The 20,386-nt window shown below is 43.6% G+C and overlaps 1 protein-coding gene across 1 annotated transcript in view; it reads right to left on the minus strand.

Annotated features, from left to right (window-relative positions):
* Positions 1–10,583: 10,583 nt before the first annotated feature.
* LOC123733106 (uncharacterized) overlaps positions 10,584–20,386 on the minus strand; it is a 48,269-nt gene continuing 38,466 nt past the window's right edge. The window contains exon 7 of the mRNA XM_045712467.1: positions 10,584–10,614. Within this exon, the coding sequence (XP_045568423.1) occupies positions 10,584–10,614 (31 nt within the window). The remainder of the gene's footprint in view (positions 10,615–20,386) is intronic.

Here is a 20,386-nt window from a genome sequence, read left to right on the forward strand (position 1 = left end):
TGTTCCTACAACACAACAACACTGACATTCCTGCCCCAATCCCTAATGGTGTCCAGTGTTGTTCCTACAACATAACAACACTGACATTCCTGCCCCAATCCCTAATGGTGCCCAGTGTTGTTCCTACAACATAACAACACTGACATTCCTGCCCCAATCCCTAATGGTGTCCAGTGTTGTTCCTAAAACATAACAACACTGACATTCCTGCCCCAATCCCTAATGGTGTCCAGTGTTGTTCCTACAACACAACAACACTGACATTCCTGCCCCAATCCCTAATGGTGTCCAGTGTTGTTCCTACAACATAACAACACTGACATTCCTGCCCCAATCCCTAATGGTGTCCAGTGTTGTTCCTACAACATAACAACACTGACATTCCTGCCCCAATCCCTAATGGTGTCCAGTGTTGTTCCTACAACATAACAACACTGACATTCCTGCCCCAATCCCTAATGGTGTCCAGTGTTGTTCCTACAACATAACAACACTGACATTCCTGCCCCAATCCCTAATGGTGTCCAGTGTTGTTCCTACAACATAACAACACTGACATTCCTGCCCCAATCCCTAACGGTGTCCAGTGTTGTTCCTAAAACATAACAACAGTGACAGATGTGACAACATTTCTAATCAATACTGAAATTCTATGCTTAGATTATTGATACAATGGTTTACCTGGAAGAGACTGTGCAATTTCTTCCATTTCCCTTTTTGCCTCTGTTGCAACTTCTGTTGCTGGGGAAACCCTCTATGGCAGAGAGTCCACTACATCAAAACAACAGGAAATGTTAGGAACATCACTAGAGTCAACCAGCATCAAGTAAATGAATAACAATTCCAAGTGTACTAACGTAGCCTCTGGCGTTTTCCCATGGTGGAGAAGTGCATCAGTCAGGAGGTCAATAAGATGGGACGGCCTCATTTCTTTGGTGACCTTCCCAAAGCGCCTCAGATACGACCACAGCCTCTCCATCTGCTCCCCATCTGCCAGTCCAGCACCTTACACATATCGGGTGTTGAATTTCATCTAGAAATATAAAATCATGTCATACCATGGTAAAAGGGTTATTTGGTTAAATCCTTATAAAATATGAATTAATACCTACTGATAATATTAATGATCCTGTTCAAGTACCTGACATGGCAAGTCATGTCCATCAGCATGGAAACCTGGAACAACCAATTTGGTCCCATGATTCAATTCAGGAAAGTTTCTCTAAAAAGTTATGGACAAAATGTTCATGTTAAAACTATTGTTGGAGAAACTGCTTTTCAAATGTTAAAGTCAATGAGATCTTGTATAAAAAAGGTTAATTACTTGCACATGTGGCTGCATCTGGCATCAATGTCCTCCATGAAGATGAGGTTGATGTTCTGGCCTCTCATCCCCTCCTTCATCTCTCAGCAGGTTCACTGCATCTGGCATCAATGTCCTCCATGAAGATGAGACTGATGTTCTGGCCTCTCATCCCCTCCTTCATGTCTCAGCAGGTTCACTGCATTTGACAAACTACAGAAGAAGTACATCATTATCTGCACTAAACAACTAAATACAATTTACTAAATTAACTAAATTAATCAACACTGAAATAAAATACTGAATAAGAAACTGAAAAAAAACTCCTTATTACTGCATCCCACCTTTCACCCTTTTTCATGTTCAGGAAGTGAAGCGGGTGGTCATGCTGGCAGGAAACCCCAACACACCTGTCTCCTACAATATCCTTGTTTTGGGTTTGGACCTGATGGCATTGCCTGCTTGAAATCCATGGCAACCCTAAAATATCTATAATAATATGAAGTACAATGCAAGTATTATGTACTGAAATGCTTCCTTGCAAGTTAACCTCTTGACAATGTCAAAATGAATAAAAAAAATATACAGCTGTCTTTAATAAGATAAAACTGAACTAACTGCTATCTTGAAATGTTGAAAAAGTGTTTTAAAATAGGCATCCTATCATTTGAGATTTAGTTGAAAGGCTAAGTGATTCTCCCCCTGACATGAAGTTGACAGCCTTCAAACATAGTGCAAAAAAAGTGGGCGTGAACATAGAATATTTTTGGGTCAAAAAAAAAAAGTCAAAATGAATAAAAAATATATACAGCTGTCTTTAATAAGATCAAACTGAACTAATTGCTATCTTGAAATGTTGAAAAAGTGTTTTTAAATAGGCATCCAATCATTTGAAAATTAGTTGAAAGGCTAAGTGATTCTCTTCCTCAGGTTACTAGAATATGCATATTATTAGTAGATTTGAATAGAAAACACCCTAAAGTTTCTAAAACTCTTTGAATGGTGTCTGTGAGTATAACAGAACTCATATGGCAGGCAAAAAAAACCTGAGAAAAAATTGAGTCAGGAAGTGGGAGAAATTCGAAATGTAGTTTTCTTTTCAATCCCTTGAAAAAACTACAATGACATGGTAGGTGCAACGTAAATCCTGACTCTTCCATTGGCTGTCAACAATCTTTAGGCACTGCTTTCATCCGTCATCTGTAACCGGGCAGAAAATTCTGTCTCATTCAATCCCTGGCCAATCAGAGAACAGGTGTCTTATGACTCGCATCCACGTGACTTAGCTGTTGTTTTTATTTACATTTACATTTAAGTCATTTAGCAGACGCTCTTATCCAGAGCGACTTACAAATTGGTGCATTCACCTTATGATATCCAGTGGAACAACCACTTTACAATAGTGCATCTAAATCTTTTAAGGGGGGGGTTAGAAGGATTACTTTATCCTATCCTAGGTATTCCTTAAAGAGGTGGGGTTTCAGGTGTCTCCGGAAGGTGGTGATTGACTCCGCTGTCCTGGCGTCGTGAGGGAGCATGTTCCACCATTGGGGTGCCTGAGCAGCGAACAGTTTTGACTGGGCTGAGCGGGAACTGTGCTTCCTCAGAGGTAGGGGGCCAGCAGGCCAGAGGTGGATGAACGCAGTGCCCTTGTTTGGGTGTAGGGCCTGATCAGAGCCTGAAGGTATGGAGGTGCCGTTCCCTTCACAGCTCCGTAGGCAATCACCATGGTCTTGTAGCGGATGCGAGCTTCAACTGGAAGCCAGTGGAGTGTGCGGAGGAGCGGGGTGACGTGAGAGAACTTGGGAAGGTTGAACACCAGACGGGCTGCGTCTATTTGTTCTTGTATGACTGAATACCTACAGCCCCGTTGTTAAATTATCCCAATTTTACGTTAAAAAATACCCTAAAGGATTGATTGTAAACATCGTTTGCCGTGTTTCTACAAATGGTAATGGAATTTTTTGGCCATTTCGTCTACGGATTTGCGTCCACGCCACATTGGCATGGTAACATGTAGTTCTGGACGGGTCAACAAAACGGACGTATTTTGGACATAAATGATGGACTTTTGCAGAACAAATGAAAATTTTTCTTGTGGAAGTGGGAGCCCATCCCGAGTGCATTCCGCCGAAGATCAGCAAAAGGTAAGTAAATATTTCCAACATATTGTTAGAGATTTGTCGACGCCGTGGTTGTAGGCTAACTGTATAGCTTAGCATTGAAGGCTAACTGTATAGCTTAGCATTGAAGGCTAACTGTATAGCTTAGCATTGAAGGCTAAGTTCTGTACTCAGAATATTGAACAATGTTGCTTTTTCCGTAACGTTATTTTTGAAATCTGACAAAGTGGTTGCATAAAGGAGTAGATTATTTGTAATTCTTTAAATAATTGTTCGATTTTTTTTTTCAACGTTTTATGAGTTCTTCCGTAAATTAAATGTGCCTTTTCACCGGCTGTTATGGGGAGAAAACATTTTCTGAACGTCACGCACCAATGTAAAAATCGGTATTTTTGGATATAAATATAAACTTGATCGAACAAAAAATGCATGTATTGTCTAACATGATGTCCTAGGAGGGTCATCTGATTCAGATTGTCAAAGGTTTGTGCTTAATTTTAGCTGTATATCTGGTTTTGTGATGGCTATCGGCTTTGAAAATGGCTGAGATGCTAAAATAATGTAATGTTTTTCTTTCACCGTAAAGCCTTTTTGAAATAAGACAATGTGATTGGATTAACGAGTAGAGTATCTTTAAAATGCCATATAATACTTGAATTTTAATTTTGAGATTATTTGGATGTATATGATACTTTATCAGTGTTTACATTCATACCAACATGATGTATATGATACTTTATCAGTGTTTACAGTCATACCAACATGATGTATATGATACTTTATCAGTGTTTACAGTCATACCAACATGATGTTTATGATACTGTCACGTCCTGACCAGTAGAGGGTGTAGTTGGGTCAGGATATGGCAGAAGGAAGTGTGTGTTTTTTATTGTTTCATTGATTTTGGCCGTGTGACTTCCAATCAGGCACAGCTGTAGAGGGTTGTGGTTGATTGGGAGTCACACATAAGTTGCCTACGTTTCCTTTGTGTTTCGTGGGTAATTGTTCTTGTCATTGTGGTTGCACCTGACAGGACTGTGTTGGCTGTCAGTTTTGTTGTTTTTGTGAATTGCATAGTGTTCGTTGAATTAAATATGACGAACCCCTAACTCCGCCGCGTTTTGGTCCACTTCTTCCTCAGACAGCCGTTACAGAATTACCCACCAAACCCGGACCAAGCGGCGGAAGAGGAAGGAGCAGCAGGAGTACAGCGTTATGGACCAATGGACTTGGGAACAGATCCTGGATGGAGAGGGACCATGGACTCAGCCTGGGGATGATCGCCTCACGCAGTGGGAGATTGAAGCGGCGAGAGCGGAGAGGCGCTATTACGAGGAGAGAGAGCGCAACGAGTGCGAGAGGCAGCCCCAATAATTTTTTTGGGGGGGGCACACGGGACAGTCGGTGGAGCTGGGGTCGGTACCAGAGCCAGTCGGGATGACATTGGAGGTGAGCGAGGGATATGAGGCAGAGACTGTGACGGGGTTAATGGGGAAATTAAGAGAGAGCGAGATGAGAGAGCTGCTAGTGTGGTGCATAAAGTACGGCATTCGCCCTAATGAGCGTGTCGTGGGAATGTCACCTGAGGCAGCTCTCCATACTCGTCCTGAGGTGTGTGCTGGTTGTCTGGTAAATACTGTGCCTGCGCCCAGAAACAGGCCTCCTGCATGTCTTCCCAGCCCTGCACGTCCTGTGCCTAAGCCCAGAACCAGGCCTCCTGCATGTCTTCCCAGCCCTGCACGTCCTGTGCCTAAGCCCAGAACCAGGCCTCCTGCATGTCTTCCCACCCTGGTCAAGCCCGTGCCTCCTCCACGGACCAGTCCTCCAGTGGGTCTCCCTATCTTGGTCAAGCCCGTGCCTCCTCCACGGACCAGTCCTCCAGTGGGTCTCCCTATCCTGGTCAAGCCCGTGTCTCCTCCACGGACCAGTCCTCCAGTGGGTCTCCCTATCCTGGTCAAGCCCGTGCCTCCTCCACGGACCAGTCCTCCAGTGGGTCTCCCTATCCTGGTCAAGCCCGTGTCTCCTCCACGGACCAGTCCTCCAGTGGGTCTCCCTATCCTGGTCAAGCCCGTGTCTCCTCCACGGACCAGTCCTCCATTGGGTCTCTCCACCCTGGTCCCTCCTGTGCCACCTCCTCAAACCAGGCCTCCAGCGGGTCTTCCCAGACTGGTGAGTCCAGGGCCTGCGCCCAGAGCCAGGCCTCCGTTATGTCTCCCCAGCCTGGTGAATCCTGAGCCGGAGCTGCCAGAGTGGCCAGACTGCCCGGAGCTGCCAGAGTGGCCAGACTGCCCGGAGCTGCCAGAGTGGCCAGACTGCCCGGAGCTGCCAGAGTGGCCAGACTGCCCGGAGCTGCCAGAGTGGCCAGACTGCCCGGAGCTGCCAGAGTGGCCAGACTGCCCGGAGCTGCCAGAGTGGCCAGACTGCCCGGAGCTGCCAGAGTGGCCAGACTGCCCGGAGCTGCCAGAGTGGCCAGTCAACAGTCACCAGAGCTGCCCGCCAGTCAACAGTCACCAGAGCTGCCCGCCAGTCAACAGTCACCAGAGATGCCCGCCAGTCAACAGTCACCAGAGCTGCCCGCCAGTCAACAGTCACCAGAGCTGCCCGCCAGTCAACAGTCGCCAGAGCTGCCCGCCAGTCAACAGTCGCCAGAGCTGCCCGCCAGTCGTAAGTCGCCAGAGCTGCCCGCCAATCGTAAGTCGCCAGAGCTGCCCGCCAGTCGTACGTCGCCAGAGCTGCCCGCCAGTCGTAAGTCGCCAGAGCTGCCCGCCAGCCGTAAGTCGCCAGAGCTGCCCGCCAGCCGTAAGTCGCCAGAGCTGCCCGCCAGCCGTAAGTCGCCAGAGCTGCCCGCCAGTCGTAAGTCGCCAGAGGTGCCCGCCAGTCGTAAGTCGCCAGAGCTGCCCGCCAGTCAGGAGTCGCCAGAGCCGCCCGCCAGTCAGGAGCCGCCAGAGCCGCCCGCCAGTCAGGAGCCGCCAGTGCCGCCCGCCAGTCAGAAGCCGCCAGAGCCGCCCGACTGCCCGGAACTGCCAGAGCCGACCGACTGCCCGGAACTGCCAGAGCGGCGCGACTGCCCGGAGCTGCCAGAGCGGCGCGACTGCCCGGAGCTGCCAGAGCGACGCGACTGCCCGGAGCTGCCAGAGCGGCCCGACTGCCCGACTGCCCGGAACTGCCAGAGCGGCCCGACTGCCCGGAGCTGCCAGAGCGGCCCGACTGCCCGGAGCTGCCAGAGCGGCCCGACTGCCCGGAGCTGCCAGAGCGGCCCGACTGCCCGGGTCTGCCAGAGTGGCCCGACTGCCCGGGTCTGCCAGAGTGGCCCTCCTGCCCTCCGGCCCAGCCCGAGTGGCCCTCCTGCCCTCCGGCCCAGCCCGAGTGGCCCTCCTGCCCTTCTGCCCAGCCCGAGTGGTCCGTCTGCCAGGGTCAGCCCGAGTGGCCCGTCTGCCCGGCGCAGCTATCATACCAACATGATGTATATGATACTTTATCAGTGTTTACATTCATACCAACATGATGTTTATGATACTTTATCAGTGTTTACAGTCATACCAACATGATGTTTATGATACTTTATCAGTGTTTACAGTCATACCATGAAATTATCAGTTAACCTGTTAGGGCTAGGGGGCAGTATTTACACGGCCGGATAAAAAACGTACCCGATTTAATCTGGTTACTAATCCTACCCAGTAACTAGAATATGCATATACTTGTTATATATAGATAGAAAACACCCTAAAGTTTCTAAAACTGTTTGAATGTTGTCTGTGAGTATAACAGAACTCATATGGCAGGCAAAAACCTGAGAGATTCCTTTACAGGAAGTGGCCTGTCTGACCATTTATTGGCTTTCTTTGACATCTCTTCCCAAAACAAAGGATCTCTGCGGTAACGTGACACTTCCCACGGCTCCCATAGGCTCTCAGAGCCCGGGAAAAAACAGAATGTCGTCATTGCAGCCCCAGGCTGAAGCACATTATCGCCTTAGTCAAGTGGCCGATCAAGGGACAGTGGGCTTAGGCTCGTGCACTGGCCGCCCCCGTCTTTCTGTTTTTCCCTCTATTTACCGAAACGTAGATTCCCGGTCGGAATATTATCGCTTTTTTACGAGATAAATTGCATAAAAATTGATTTTAAACAGCGGTTGACATGCTTCGAAGTACGGTAATGGAATATTTAGACATTTTTTGTCACGAAATGCGCCATGCTCGCGACCCTGATTTACCATTTTGGATAGTGTCTAGAACGCACGAACAAAACGCCGCTGTTTGGATATAACGATTGATTATTTGGGACCAAACCAACATTTGTTATTGAAGTAGAAGTCCTGGGAGTGCATTCTGACGAAGAACAGGAAAGGTAATAACATTTTTATTATAGTAAATCTGATTTTGGTGAAGGCTAAACTTGCCGGGTGTCTAAATAGCTAGCCCGTGATGGCTGGGCTATGTACTTAGAATATTGCAAAATGTGCTTTCACCAAAAAGCTATTTTAAAATCGAACATATCGAGTGCATAGAGGAGTTCTGTATCTATAATTCTTAAAATAATTGTTATGCTTTTTGTGAACGTTTACCGTGAGTAATTTAGTAAATTGTTAGTAAATTCCCTGGAAGTTTGCGGGGGGGTATGCTAGTTCTGAACGTCACATGCTAATGTAAAAAGCTGTTTTTTGATATAAATATGAACTTGATTGAAAAAAACATGCATATATTGTATAACATAATGTCCTAGGTGTGTCATCTGATGAAGATCATCAAAGGTTAGTGCTGCATTTAGCTGTCTTCTGGGTTTTTGTGACATTATATGCTAGCTTGAAAAATGGGTGTCTGATTATTTCTGGCTGGGTACTCTGCTGACATAATGTTTTGCTTTCGTTGTAAAGCCTTTTTGAAATCGGACAGTGTGGTTAGATTAACGAGAGTCTTGTCTTTAAATAGCTGTAAAATAGTCATATGTTTGAGAAATTGAAGTAATAGCATTTCTAAGGTATTTGAAAATCGCACCACAGGATTCAACTGGCTGTTACGTAGGTGGGACGATTTGGTGCCACCTGCCCTAGAGAGGTTAACCGGCGCCTTACAACCCCCCGGGGAATTGGTCAAAGCATATAGTGAGTTTTGAGTTAATAACATTGGGATGAAAATTCTTGTGACAACTTGGTCCTTCGAGCCGGATCTCAATACCTGCCTCTGTCGTCCCAAGGAACTGCTGGAAACCGTGCACGGGCGGATCCAGGATCCGTAAGACAAAGACCTGACCTTTGAATTGAGGGTTTATTTCAGGCCAGTGGTGAACTGGTACACGACAGAGGTGGTGACGAGATCCAACCTACATTGAATTCTCAGCTGCAAGAATAAGGTCAGTAGTCTTTATTCATGGTTTTGGGGGTACGATCTAAACTTGCATTAGACGTATACATTGGTATAAATCTTGCGTAGGTAAGGTGATAATTACTAAAGTCCAGGAGGATTCATATTCAGTATACCGTTTAAAAAAAAGTTTATATAGAGAAAGTTCAAAAGTAACAAAGTATCTAGATAAATATAAAACGGTGGGCTGAGTATTGAACAAAATTGGGTCCGCAATGTCTCAAGGTAGTTGAGGCCATTACCAAAATAAACTACCCCGTATCAAAATAGTCTGGGACTATTAGAGGAATATGGGAAGTAGTCTGGGACTATTAAAAATATATGGAAAATAGTCTGGGACTATTAGAGGAATATGGGAAGTAGTCTGGGACTATTAGAGGAATATGGGAAGTAGTCTGGGACTAGTAAAAATATATGGAAAATAGTCTGGGACTATTCAAAATATATGGGAAATAGTCTGGGACTATTAGGGGTATATGGGAAGTTGTCTGGGACTAGTAAAAATATATGGGAAGTAGTCTGGGACAAGTTAAAATATATAGATTGTAAGATTTAAGTATAAAAACAGTAAAAGCACACACATAGATTGTGAGAATAAGCATAATAACAAGGAAGGTAATTGAATAACATGGGTGGTAAATCCTCAAAGGAGGTCCCGAAATTAACCGGGGATGAGAGGTATATGGAATCCAAGGATAAAAGGAACATTTATTTTGGCCCAAAATGGAGAAAGAAGTACGAACTTGATGGACGTTTAGATGTAGAAAAGCTAGAGTTGATGGTAAAACATAGACATGAAGATAGTGAAGAGGACAGGACAGTCAAAGCCCTGAGAAGGCTGCTGGAAGAACAGCGAAAGGAGAGAGAGGAACTACTGAAGTTGAGAGAGAGGAGAGTACTGAGCTAGTAAGGAGAAAGAGTGAGGATAGAGAGTTCAGAAAATTAACCCAAGAATGGGAAAAAGATAGACGGGGACTAGGACATAAGTGTGGAAGACCTAAGGCCCTCAGTAGACTGGATCCCCATAATCAGAGTCCAGGGAGAGAAAGAAGCCAGGGAGATTCAGAATGGATAGAGGAGGATGGGGAGAGTGGCCAGTACCCTATGATAGCATTGCCAAACCCACGGGCTGGGGATGATGGGGCACTGGCCACTCTGGATGTATACAGGGCATGGACACAGAGAGATGTGGTCCGAGCCGTAGAGGGTGTAGTGCATCCTAAGACAGGTATAGAAGGGTTCAGAAGAGAACTGGAAGGTCTAGCAGCCAGCTTTAAGCTAGACACAGGGGAGATTGAGAGAGCAGTAAGACAGCTGGTGGGGAAGGACTGGGCAGCAGTCCGGGGACAGTGGGTACCTGGACATAATGATTTGGTGGTATTGCCCTGGGCAGCAGATGGGCCATATGCCGACAAAATAGCACAGCTGTGTAATAATCTGAGGGAACACTATCACCGACATGCCTATTTTTCCAAGATCCACGAATGTAAGCAGGGAGACAGTGAGACCATAAGTCAGTACCTAGAGAGGCTGAAATATGTTTTCAATGCCAACGGTGGGTTAATAGAGCCACCGGGAGCCCAGGGGAACGATACAGCATATCACCAACAACTGAAAATAGCTTTCCTCAGTGGAATGCGCCCAGAGATAAGTCGTACCATAAAAAAGACTCTAGTAGGGTAGGGAACAGCAACTCTGGCAGAGGTAAAGAGATATGCCGTTCACTATGAGCAGGATGGGAAAAAACGACAGAATGAAAAAGAACAGAAAAGAGCAGAGTACCTGGTAGCAACCCTAGGGGAAATAGCGGGGAGGAGCAGAGACTCTGTAGACAGGAGGGGAAAAACAGGGAAACACGATGACAGAGACGGAGAGAAGCGGTGTTTTAATTGCGATAAAACAGGACATTTCGCCAGGGACTGTAAAACACCCTGCAAATACTGTAACCAAGTAGGACACAATCACCGTATCTGCAGACATAAGGGGAAAGGCAGGCGTGACAATCGGGGTGGGAAGGGAGAGAAGAACAATAGGCGCCCACAGCCCGATTCAGGGAAGGAGGAAAAAGAGGATGAGGCATGACTAGATTCAGAGGAGGGGGAAGATCTGAGTGAACTAGACGAGGGGTAACAGAACCAAATTGTGAAGTGTTTGAATTGGCAACCATTGATTTGGCATTACAACAGGAACAGAAACCACATTTGATATTGACGGTAATGGGAAAGAAAATACAGTTTCTTTGTGACACAGGAGCATGCCGTACAGCGATCTGTGCTGCTGATAAACCTGAGGGAGTAAGAATATATGCGGAAAAGATTATAGTTCGCTCAGCTTCAGGACATCAATTCATGGAAAGGTTGTCCTCACCAATCAATTTAGAACATGAGCAGTCTGGAGGGGAGGCAACCGTCCCTGTCTTGATATCCAAATTGTGCCCTGTGAACCTGCTGGGACGTGATGTAATGACCAAATTAAATGTAGCCGTCACTCCCATTGAACGGGGAATGATGGCATACATTGTGCGAGATAACATGGTAGTTTGCGGGGAACCGTGCTATTGGTATAGTCAAGATCTGTTAACCTCTCTAGGCTAGGCGGGACGAATTCGTCCCACCTACGTAACAGCCACTGCCAGCCTGTGGCGCGATTTTCAAAACCTTAAAAATCCTATTACTTCAATTTCTCAAACATATGACTATTTTACAGCCATTTAAAGACAAGACTCTCGTTAATCTAACCACACTGTCCGATTTCAAAAAGGCTTTACAACGAAAGCAAAACATTAGATTATGTCAGCAGAGTACCAAGCCAGAAATAATCCGACACCCATTTTTCAAGCCAGCATATAATGTCACCAAAACCCAGAAGACAGCTGAATGCAGCACTCACCTTTGATGATCTTCATCAGATGACAACCCTAGGACATTATGTTATACAATACATGCATGTTTTGTTCAATCAAGTTCATATTTATATCAAAAACCAGCTTTTTACATTAGCATGTGACGTTCAGAACTAGCATACCCCCGCAAACTTCGGGGGAATTCGCTAACATTTTACTAAATTACTCACGATAAACATTCACAAAAAGCATAACAATTATTTTAAGAATTATAGATACAGACCTCCTCTATGCACTCGATATGTCCGATTTTAAAATAGGTTTTTGGTGAAAGCACATTTTGCAATATTCTAAGTACATAGCCCAGGCATCACGGGCTCGCTATTTAGACACCCGGCAAGTTTAGCACTCACCATAATCATATTTACTATTATAAAAGTTTCATTACCTTTTGTTGTCTTCGTCAGAATGCACACCCAGGACTGCTACTTCAATAACAAATGTTGGTTTGGTCCAAAATAATCCATCGTTATATCCGAATAGCGGCGTTTTGTTCGTGCATTCCAGACACTATCCGAAATAGTAAAGAAGTGTCGCGCGCATGGCGCAATTCGTGACAATAAAATTCTAAATATTCCATTACCGTACTTCGAAACATGTCAACCGCTGTTTAAAATCAATTTTTACGACATTTTTCTCGTAGAAAAGCGATAATATTCCGACAGGGAATCTCCTTTTCGGCAAACAGAGGAAAAAATCCCAAAGGCGGGGGCGGTCGGGGTCACGCGCATAAGCCCAGTGTCCCTTGATCGGCCACTTGAGAAAGGCGATAATGTGTTTCAGCCTGGGGCTGGAATGACGACATTCTGTTTTTTCCCGGGCTCTGAGCGCCTATGGACGACGTGGGAGGTGTCACGTTAGAGCAGAGATCCTTAGTAAATGATAGAGATGGAAAAGAAGTTCAAGAAATGGTCAGACAGGCCACTTCCTGTAAAGGAATCTCTCAGGTTTTGACCTGCCATTTGAGTTCTGTTATACTCACAGACACCATTCAAACAGTTTTAGAAAATTTAGGGTGTTTTCTATCCATATGTAATAAGTATATGCATATTCTAGTTACTGGGTAGGAGTGGTAACCAGATTAAATCGGGTATGTTTTTTATCCAGCCGTGTCAATACTGCCCCCTAGCCCTAACAGGTTAACCTGTTGATTTCCCAGTAAGGTTATTTTTAAATCTGGCAAGTTGATTGCGTTCAAGAGATGTAAATCTATAATTCTTTAAATGACAATATAATATTTTACCAATGTTTTCTAATTTTAATTATTTAATTTGTGGTGCTGACTTGACTGCCGGTTATTGGAGGGAAACGATTTCCTCAACATCAATGCCATAGTAAAACGCTGTTTTTGGATATAAATATGAACTTGATAGAACTAAAAATGCATGCATTGTCTAACATAATGTCCTAGGAGTGTCATCTGATGGAGATTGTAAAAGGTAGTGCATCATTTTAGCTGGTTTTATGGTTTTGGTGACCCTGTCTTTGAATTGACAAAACATTACACACAGCTATTGTCAATGTACTCTCCTAACATAATCTAACTTTATGCTTTCGCTGTAAAACCTTTTTGAAATCGGACAAAGTGGTTAGATTAAGGAGATGTTTATCTTTCAAAGGGTGTAAAATAGTTGTATGTTTGAAAAATTTGAATTTTGACATTTATTTGGTTTCAAATTTGCCGCTCTTGAAATGCACCTGCTGTTGATGGAGTGCACCACGGGGGGGACGCTAGCATCCCACCTAGCCCATAGAGGTTAAGGGGGGAGTAACGGATAATCCTAAAACCTTGATGGAACTTGCGGATGATGCAGTACCAGGCCTCACTAAAATGCCCCCCGATGACTTACACTGCCCTCTCCGGTATAATAGACACCCAGGCCCCAATCCAGTCTATAAGGAGGCATTACTTAAAACCACAGAGAGAATTAAAGGGCTAAAGTGGTTCCACTATGACAGTATACATGCAGCAGGGGAGTAGAGCCACAGCCTCAGACACAAAGACTGTTCAGGGAAAGGTGTGGCCCCCATGTCTCTCTTGCGAAAGAACCTTCAGAAGGGTGGGAGGACATTTCAGTGGATATCTAAGGGAAAGAGAATCACAGACTGGGCAGACATGATGAGTGGAGATCAGCATAGTCCATCAACCGATAGATATCGTAGGAAGCTAAATTGGAGAGCAAATAGTGTTCCTGTGGTACATTTGAGTGAATGTGGGAGGTACTGAGGAGAGGCATGAAAATAAGGGAGAGCCGCACACCCTAGGAGCTCAGATGCAACGTTTCGTTGCTTTGATGCAACATTTCGACAGCCAAGCTGTCTTCATCAGGGTATAACCTGTTGGGTCTAGGGGGCAGCATTTGCACGTCTGGATAAAAAAAATGTACCCGATTTAATCTGGTTACTAATCCTACCCAGTAACTAGAATATGCATATACTTATTATATATGGATAGAAAACACTCTAAAGTTTCCAAAACTGTTTGAATGGTGTCTGTGAGTATAACAGAACTCATTTGGCAGGCAAAACCCTGAGACATTTTCTGACAGGAAGTGGATACCTGATGTGTTGTATTGACTTTAAACCTCTCCCATTGAAAAACACAGGGGTTTAGGAATATTTTGGCACTTCCTATTGCTTCCACTAGATGTCACCAGCCTTTACAAAGTGTTTTGAGTCTTCTGGAGGGAGATCTGACCGAACAAGAGCCATGGAACGGTGATGTCCCATTAGACACCTGGCGCGCTACTTCATGTTGGGTACCCTCGTTCCAATACGTTATAAAAGGCTATGCATTCGTCCACCTTGAATATTATTCATGTTCTGGTTAAAAAAGGCCCTAATGATTTATGCTATACAACGTTTGACATGTTTGAACGAACGGAAATATATTTTTTCCCCTCGTTCATGACGAGAAGTCCGGCTGGCTTACATCATGTGCTAACGAGACGGAGATTTTTGGACATAAATGATGAGCTTTTTTGAACAAAACTACATTCGTTATGGACCTGTGATACCTGGAAGTGACATCTGATGAAGAGAATCAAAGGTAATGGATTATTTACATAGTATTTTCGATTTTAGATCTCCCCAACATGACGTCTAGTCTGTATCGCAACGCGTATTTTTCTGGGCACAGTGCTCAGATTATTGCAAAGTGTGATTTCCCAGTAAGGTTATTTTTAAATCTGGCAAGTTGATTGCGTTCAAAAGATGTAAATCTATAATTCTTTAAATGACAATATAATATTTTACCAATGTTTTCTAATTTTAATTATTTAATTTGTGACGCTGACTTGACTGCCGGTTATTGGAGGGAAACGATTTCCTCAACATCAATGCCATAGTAAAACGCTGTTTTTGTATATAAATATGAACTTGATAGAACTAAAAATGCATGCATTGTCTAACATAATGTCCTAGGAGTGTCATCTGATGGAGATTGTAAAAGGTTAGTGTATCATTTTAGCTGGTTTTATGGTTTTGGTGACCCTGTCTTTGACCCTGTCTTGTAAATGTACTGTCCTAACATACTCTAAATTTATGCTTTCGCCGTAAAACCTTTTTGAAATCGTAAAACGTGGTTAGATTAAGGAGATGTTTATCTTTCAAATGGTGTAACATAGTTGTATTTTTGAAAAATTTGAATTTTGACATTTATTTGGATTCAAATTTGCCGCTCTTGAAATGCACCTGCTGTTGATGGAGTGCACCACAGGTGGCACGCTAGCGTCCCACCTAGCCCCAAGAGGATAATCCGAGGAGGGTATAACTGAGGAGAGGCATACCTGTTAACTGAAGTTACCTGTTAACCTGTTAGGGCTAGGGGGCAGTATTGACACGGCTGGATAAAAAACATACCCGATTTAATCTGGTTACCACTCCTACCCAGTAACTAGAATATGCATATACTTATTACATATGGATAGAAAACACCCTAAATTTTCTAAAACTGTTTGAATGGTGTCTGTGAGTATAACAGAACTCAAATGGCAGGTCAAAACCTGAGAGATTCCTTTACAGGAAGTGGCCTGTCTGACCATTTCTTGAACTTCTTTTCCATCTCTATCTTTTACTAAGGATCTCTGCTCTAACGTGACACTTCCTACGTCGTCCATAGGCGCTCAGAGCCCGGGAAAAACCTGTATGTCGTCATCCCAGCCCCAGGCTGAAACACTTGATAGCCTTTCTCAAGTGGCCGATCAAGGGACTCTGGGCTTAGGCGCATGACCCGACCGCCCCCGCCTTTGTGATTTTTTCCTCTGTTTGCCGAAAAGGAGATTCCCTGTCGGAATATTATCGCTTTTTCTACAAGAAAAATGGCGTAAAACTTGATTTTAAACAGCGGTTGACATGCTTCGAAGTACGGTAATGGAATATTTAGAATTTTTTTGTCACGAATTGCGCTATGCGCATGACCCTTCTTTACCATTTCGGATAGTGTCTGGAACGCACGAACAAAACGCCGCTATTTGGATATAACGATGGATTATTTTGGACCAAACCAACATTTGTTATTGAAGTAGCAGTCCTGGGAGTGCATTCTGACGAAGACAACAAAAGGTAATCAAACTTTTATAATAGTAAATATGATTATGGTGAGTGCTAAACTTGCCGGGTGTCTAAATAGCTAGCCCGTGATGCCTGGGCTATGTACTTAGAATATTGCAAAATGTGCTTTCACCAAAAAGCTATTTTAAAATCGGACATATCGAGTGCATAGAGGAGGTCTGTATCTATAATTCTTAAAATAATTGTTATGCTTTTTGTGAACGTTTATCGTGAGTAATTTAGTAAAATGTTAGCGAATTCCCCGGAAGTTTGTGGGGGGTATGCTAGTTCTGAACGTCACATGCTAATGTAAAAAGCTGGTTTTTGATATAAATATGAACTTGATTGAACAAAACATGCATGTATTGTATAACATAATGTCCTAGGGTTGTCATCTGATGAAGATCATCAAAGGTGAGTGCTGCATTTAGCTGTCTTCTGGGTTTTGGTGACATTATATGCTAGCTTGAAAAATGGGTGTCTGATTATTTCTGGCTTGATACTCTGCTGACATAATCTAATGTTTTGCTTTCGTTGTAAAGCCTTTTTGAAATCGGACAGTGTGGTTAGATTAACGAGAGTCTTGTCTTTAAATGGCTGTAAAATAGTCATATGTTTGAGAAATATAAGTAATAGGATTTTTAAGGTTTTGAAAATCGCGCCACAGGCTGCAAGTGGCTGTTACGTAGGTGGGACGAATTCGTCCCGCCTAGCCCAGAGAGGTTAAAAGAGGAAGTAAACATAGACATAGCTATATTAAAATTGTCAGTCTAGAGCACCAGTGAAAGTGATTTCTAAACGGGAGAAGTTAGGAGCAATTTACATAAGGACGGTATTTGGTATCATGATAAGTTACCAATACTACCTAAGTCATTGTTTAGATATGCGGCAAGATTGACACATGGGCAGAGCCATGTGTCAACAGGGGATAGTAAAGCAGGTGGTAGTGCAGGTTAGAAAACACTTTGTGGCCTATTAGATAACGAACTACTTAAATTTTTTTTTTTTTATAATAGATAAGTAAATTAAATGGGAAGAAGCGTTCCCAACTTACTGGGAGAATACGATTAGGGTAGTTGGTTTACTAGGATCTATCTCTTTAAATAAAGGATTACATTTTTAAATAAAGGATTACATTTTTCCGACTCCCGGTCGGAAAAATCATATCGCCATTAGCATAACAAAATGTAATAATTTTTTTTTGTCATTTTTTTTCTTCAAATTATATCGTTTTATAGATACACCTCTCCTGAATCTAACCACGTTGTCCGATTCCAAAAAGGCTTTACAGCAAATGCAAAACATTAGATTATGTTAGAGGAGTATATCGTAAAAGTAGCCACATTGAGTGGGCTGAGTCACTGACGTGATCTTCCTGTCTGGGTTGGCGGCCCCCCCCTTGGGTTGTGCCGTGGCGGAGATCTTTGTGGGCTATACTCGGCCTTGTCTTAGGACGGTAAGTTGGTGGTTGGAGACATCCCTCTAGTGGTGTGGGGGCTGTGCTTTGGCAAAGTGGGTGGGGTTATATCCTGCCTGTTTGGCCCTGTCCGGGGGTTTCATCGGATGGGGCCACAGTGTCTCCTGATCCCTCCTGTCTCAGCCTCCAGTATTTATGCTGCAGTAGTTTATGTGTCGGGGGGCTAGGGTCAGTCTGTTACATCTGGAGTATTTATCTTGTCTTATCCGGTGTCCTGTGTGAATTTAAATATGCTCTCTCTAATTCTCTCTTTCTCTCTTTCTTTCTTTCTCTCGGAGGACCTGAGCCCTAGGACCATGCCTCAGGACTACCTGGCATGATGACTTGTTGCTCTCCCCAGTCCACCTGGCCGTGCTGCTGCTCCAGTTTCAACTGTTCTGCCTGCGGCTATGGAACCCTGACCTGTTCACCGGACATGCTTGTTGCACCCTCGACAACTACTATGATTATTATTATTTGACCATGCTGGTCATTTATGAACATTTTAACATCTTTACCATGTTCTGTTATAATATCCACCCGGCACATCCAGAAGAGGACTGGCCACCCCTCATAGCCTGGTTCCTCTCTAGGTTTCTTCCTTGGTTTTTGGCCTTTCTAGGGAGTTTTTCCTACGGAGTTTTTCCTAGCCACCGTGCTTCTTTCACATGCATTGCTTGCTGTTTGGGGTTTTAGGCTGGGTTTCTGTACAGCACTTTGAGATATCAGCTGATGTACGAAGGGCTATATAAATACATTTGATTTGATTTGAAATTTGATTTGATTTTCCAACCAACCACATGCATCACAAATAACCAAAAAACAGCTAAATGCAGCACTAACCTTTGACAATCTTCATCAGATGACACACCTAGGACATCATGTTACACAATACATGCATTCTTTTGTTCGATAAAGTTCATATTTATATATAAAAACAGCATTTTACATCGGTGCGTAACGTTGACTATCTATTTTCCCTCAAATGCATCCGATGAAACAGAGCTACAATTTTTTTAATTACTATTCGAAAACATTTTTAAAATGTAAAATTGTCATTCTAAGATTTATAGATGAATATCTCTTGAAAGCACCTGTAATGCCAGATTTAAAATTAACTTTACTGGGTAATCATACTTTGCGATGAAAGAGGATGCGATACTCTGAAAAATGCTAACGTTACAAGGTCAGCGCCATCTTGGAACAATCGCATATCACATCTAGTCTTGTATACTATTGTCAATAATCCCTTACCTTTGAATGTCTTCATCAGAAAGCACTTCCAGGAATCCCAGGTCCACAACAAATTTATTTTCGTTCAAAAAAATTAGTCCTTTATGTTCCAAGAGCTTGTTCTTGTTAGCGCGTCTGAAAGCTGATCCAAATGCTCCGTCGGCCGCGGGACAGCCATTTCGAGAAAATGCATTTTTTTCCCATTTAGGTTCGTTCAAACATGTCAAACGTTGTATAACATAAATCTTCAGGGCGTTTTTCAACAAGAGAGCCAATAAGATTCAAGGAGGATGATTGCATTGTGTTTCAAAACGTTTCGAAAGCGGAGTGTAACCAGGGGCGCCGGGGTCATAATGGTGATGGCCCTCTCCGTGTGACCACGTTCCACAGCGTGTCAATCATTCAGTGTTCACAGTAGGAGACTCAAATCCCTTTGTAAAGACTGGGGACATCTAGTGGAAGCAATAGGAAGTGCTCAATGAACCATAGCTCATGGTGTGATTAATAGGCAATGTGATGAAGTTGAGTTCGCAATTCAGAATTCCACATCCTGTTTCCATCTGTCTCGGGGTTTTGACTGCCATATGAGTTCTGTTATAATCACAGACACCATTCAAACAGTTTTAGCAACTTTAGGGTGTTTTCTATCCACAAGTATTAATTATATGCATATCCTAGCTTCTGAGTTTGAGTAGTAGGCCGTTTAAAATGGGCACACATCCTAAGCGAACGTCAAGAGGTTAAGAATTATAGATACAGACCTCCTTTATGCAATCGCTATGTCCGATTTTAAAATAGCTTTTCGGTGAAAGCACATTTTGCAATATTCTGAGTAGATAGCCCGGCCATCATGGCTAGCTATTTTGACACCCACCAAGTTTGGCACTCACCAAACTCAGATTTAATATAAGAAAAATTGGATTACCTTTGCTGTTCTTCGTCAGAATGCACTCCCAGGACTTCTACTTAAACAAGAAATGTTGGTTTGGTTCCAAATAATCCATAGTTATATCCAAATAGCTGCGTTTGTTCTTGCGTTCAAGACACTATCCGAAGGGTGACGCGCCGGCGCGTATCGTGACAAAAAATGTCGAAATATTCCATTACCGTACTTCGAAGCATGTCAAACGCTGTTTAAAATAAATTTTTATGCAATTTTTCTCGTAAAATAGCGATAATATTCCGACCGGGCGACGTTTTTTTCGTTAAAAGACTGAAAATGTAAAATGGACTCTTCACGTGCATGCGCTCGCCCGTTTCATTGTTCTCAGATCGACCACTATCCAAATGCGCTACTGTTTTTCAGCCAGGGACTGCAGAGTCATCATTCAACGTTCTGGCGCCTTCTGAGAGCCTATGGGAGTCTTAGAAAATGTCACGTTACAGCAGAGATCCTCTGTTTTCGATAAAGAGGCTATAGAAGGCCAGGAAATCGTCAGAGAGGGCACTTCCTGT

The sequence above is a fragment of the Salmo salar genome, unplaced genomic scaffold (assembly GCF_905237065.1).
Source record: "Salmo salar unplaced genomic scaffold, Ssal_v3.1, whole genome shotgun sequence".
Lineage (NCBI taxonomy): Eukaryota > Metazoa > Chordata > Actinopteri > Salmoniformes > Salmonidae > Salmo > Salmo salar.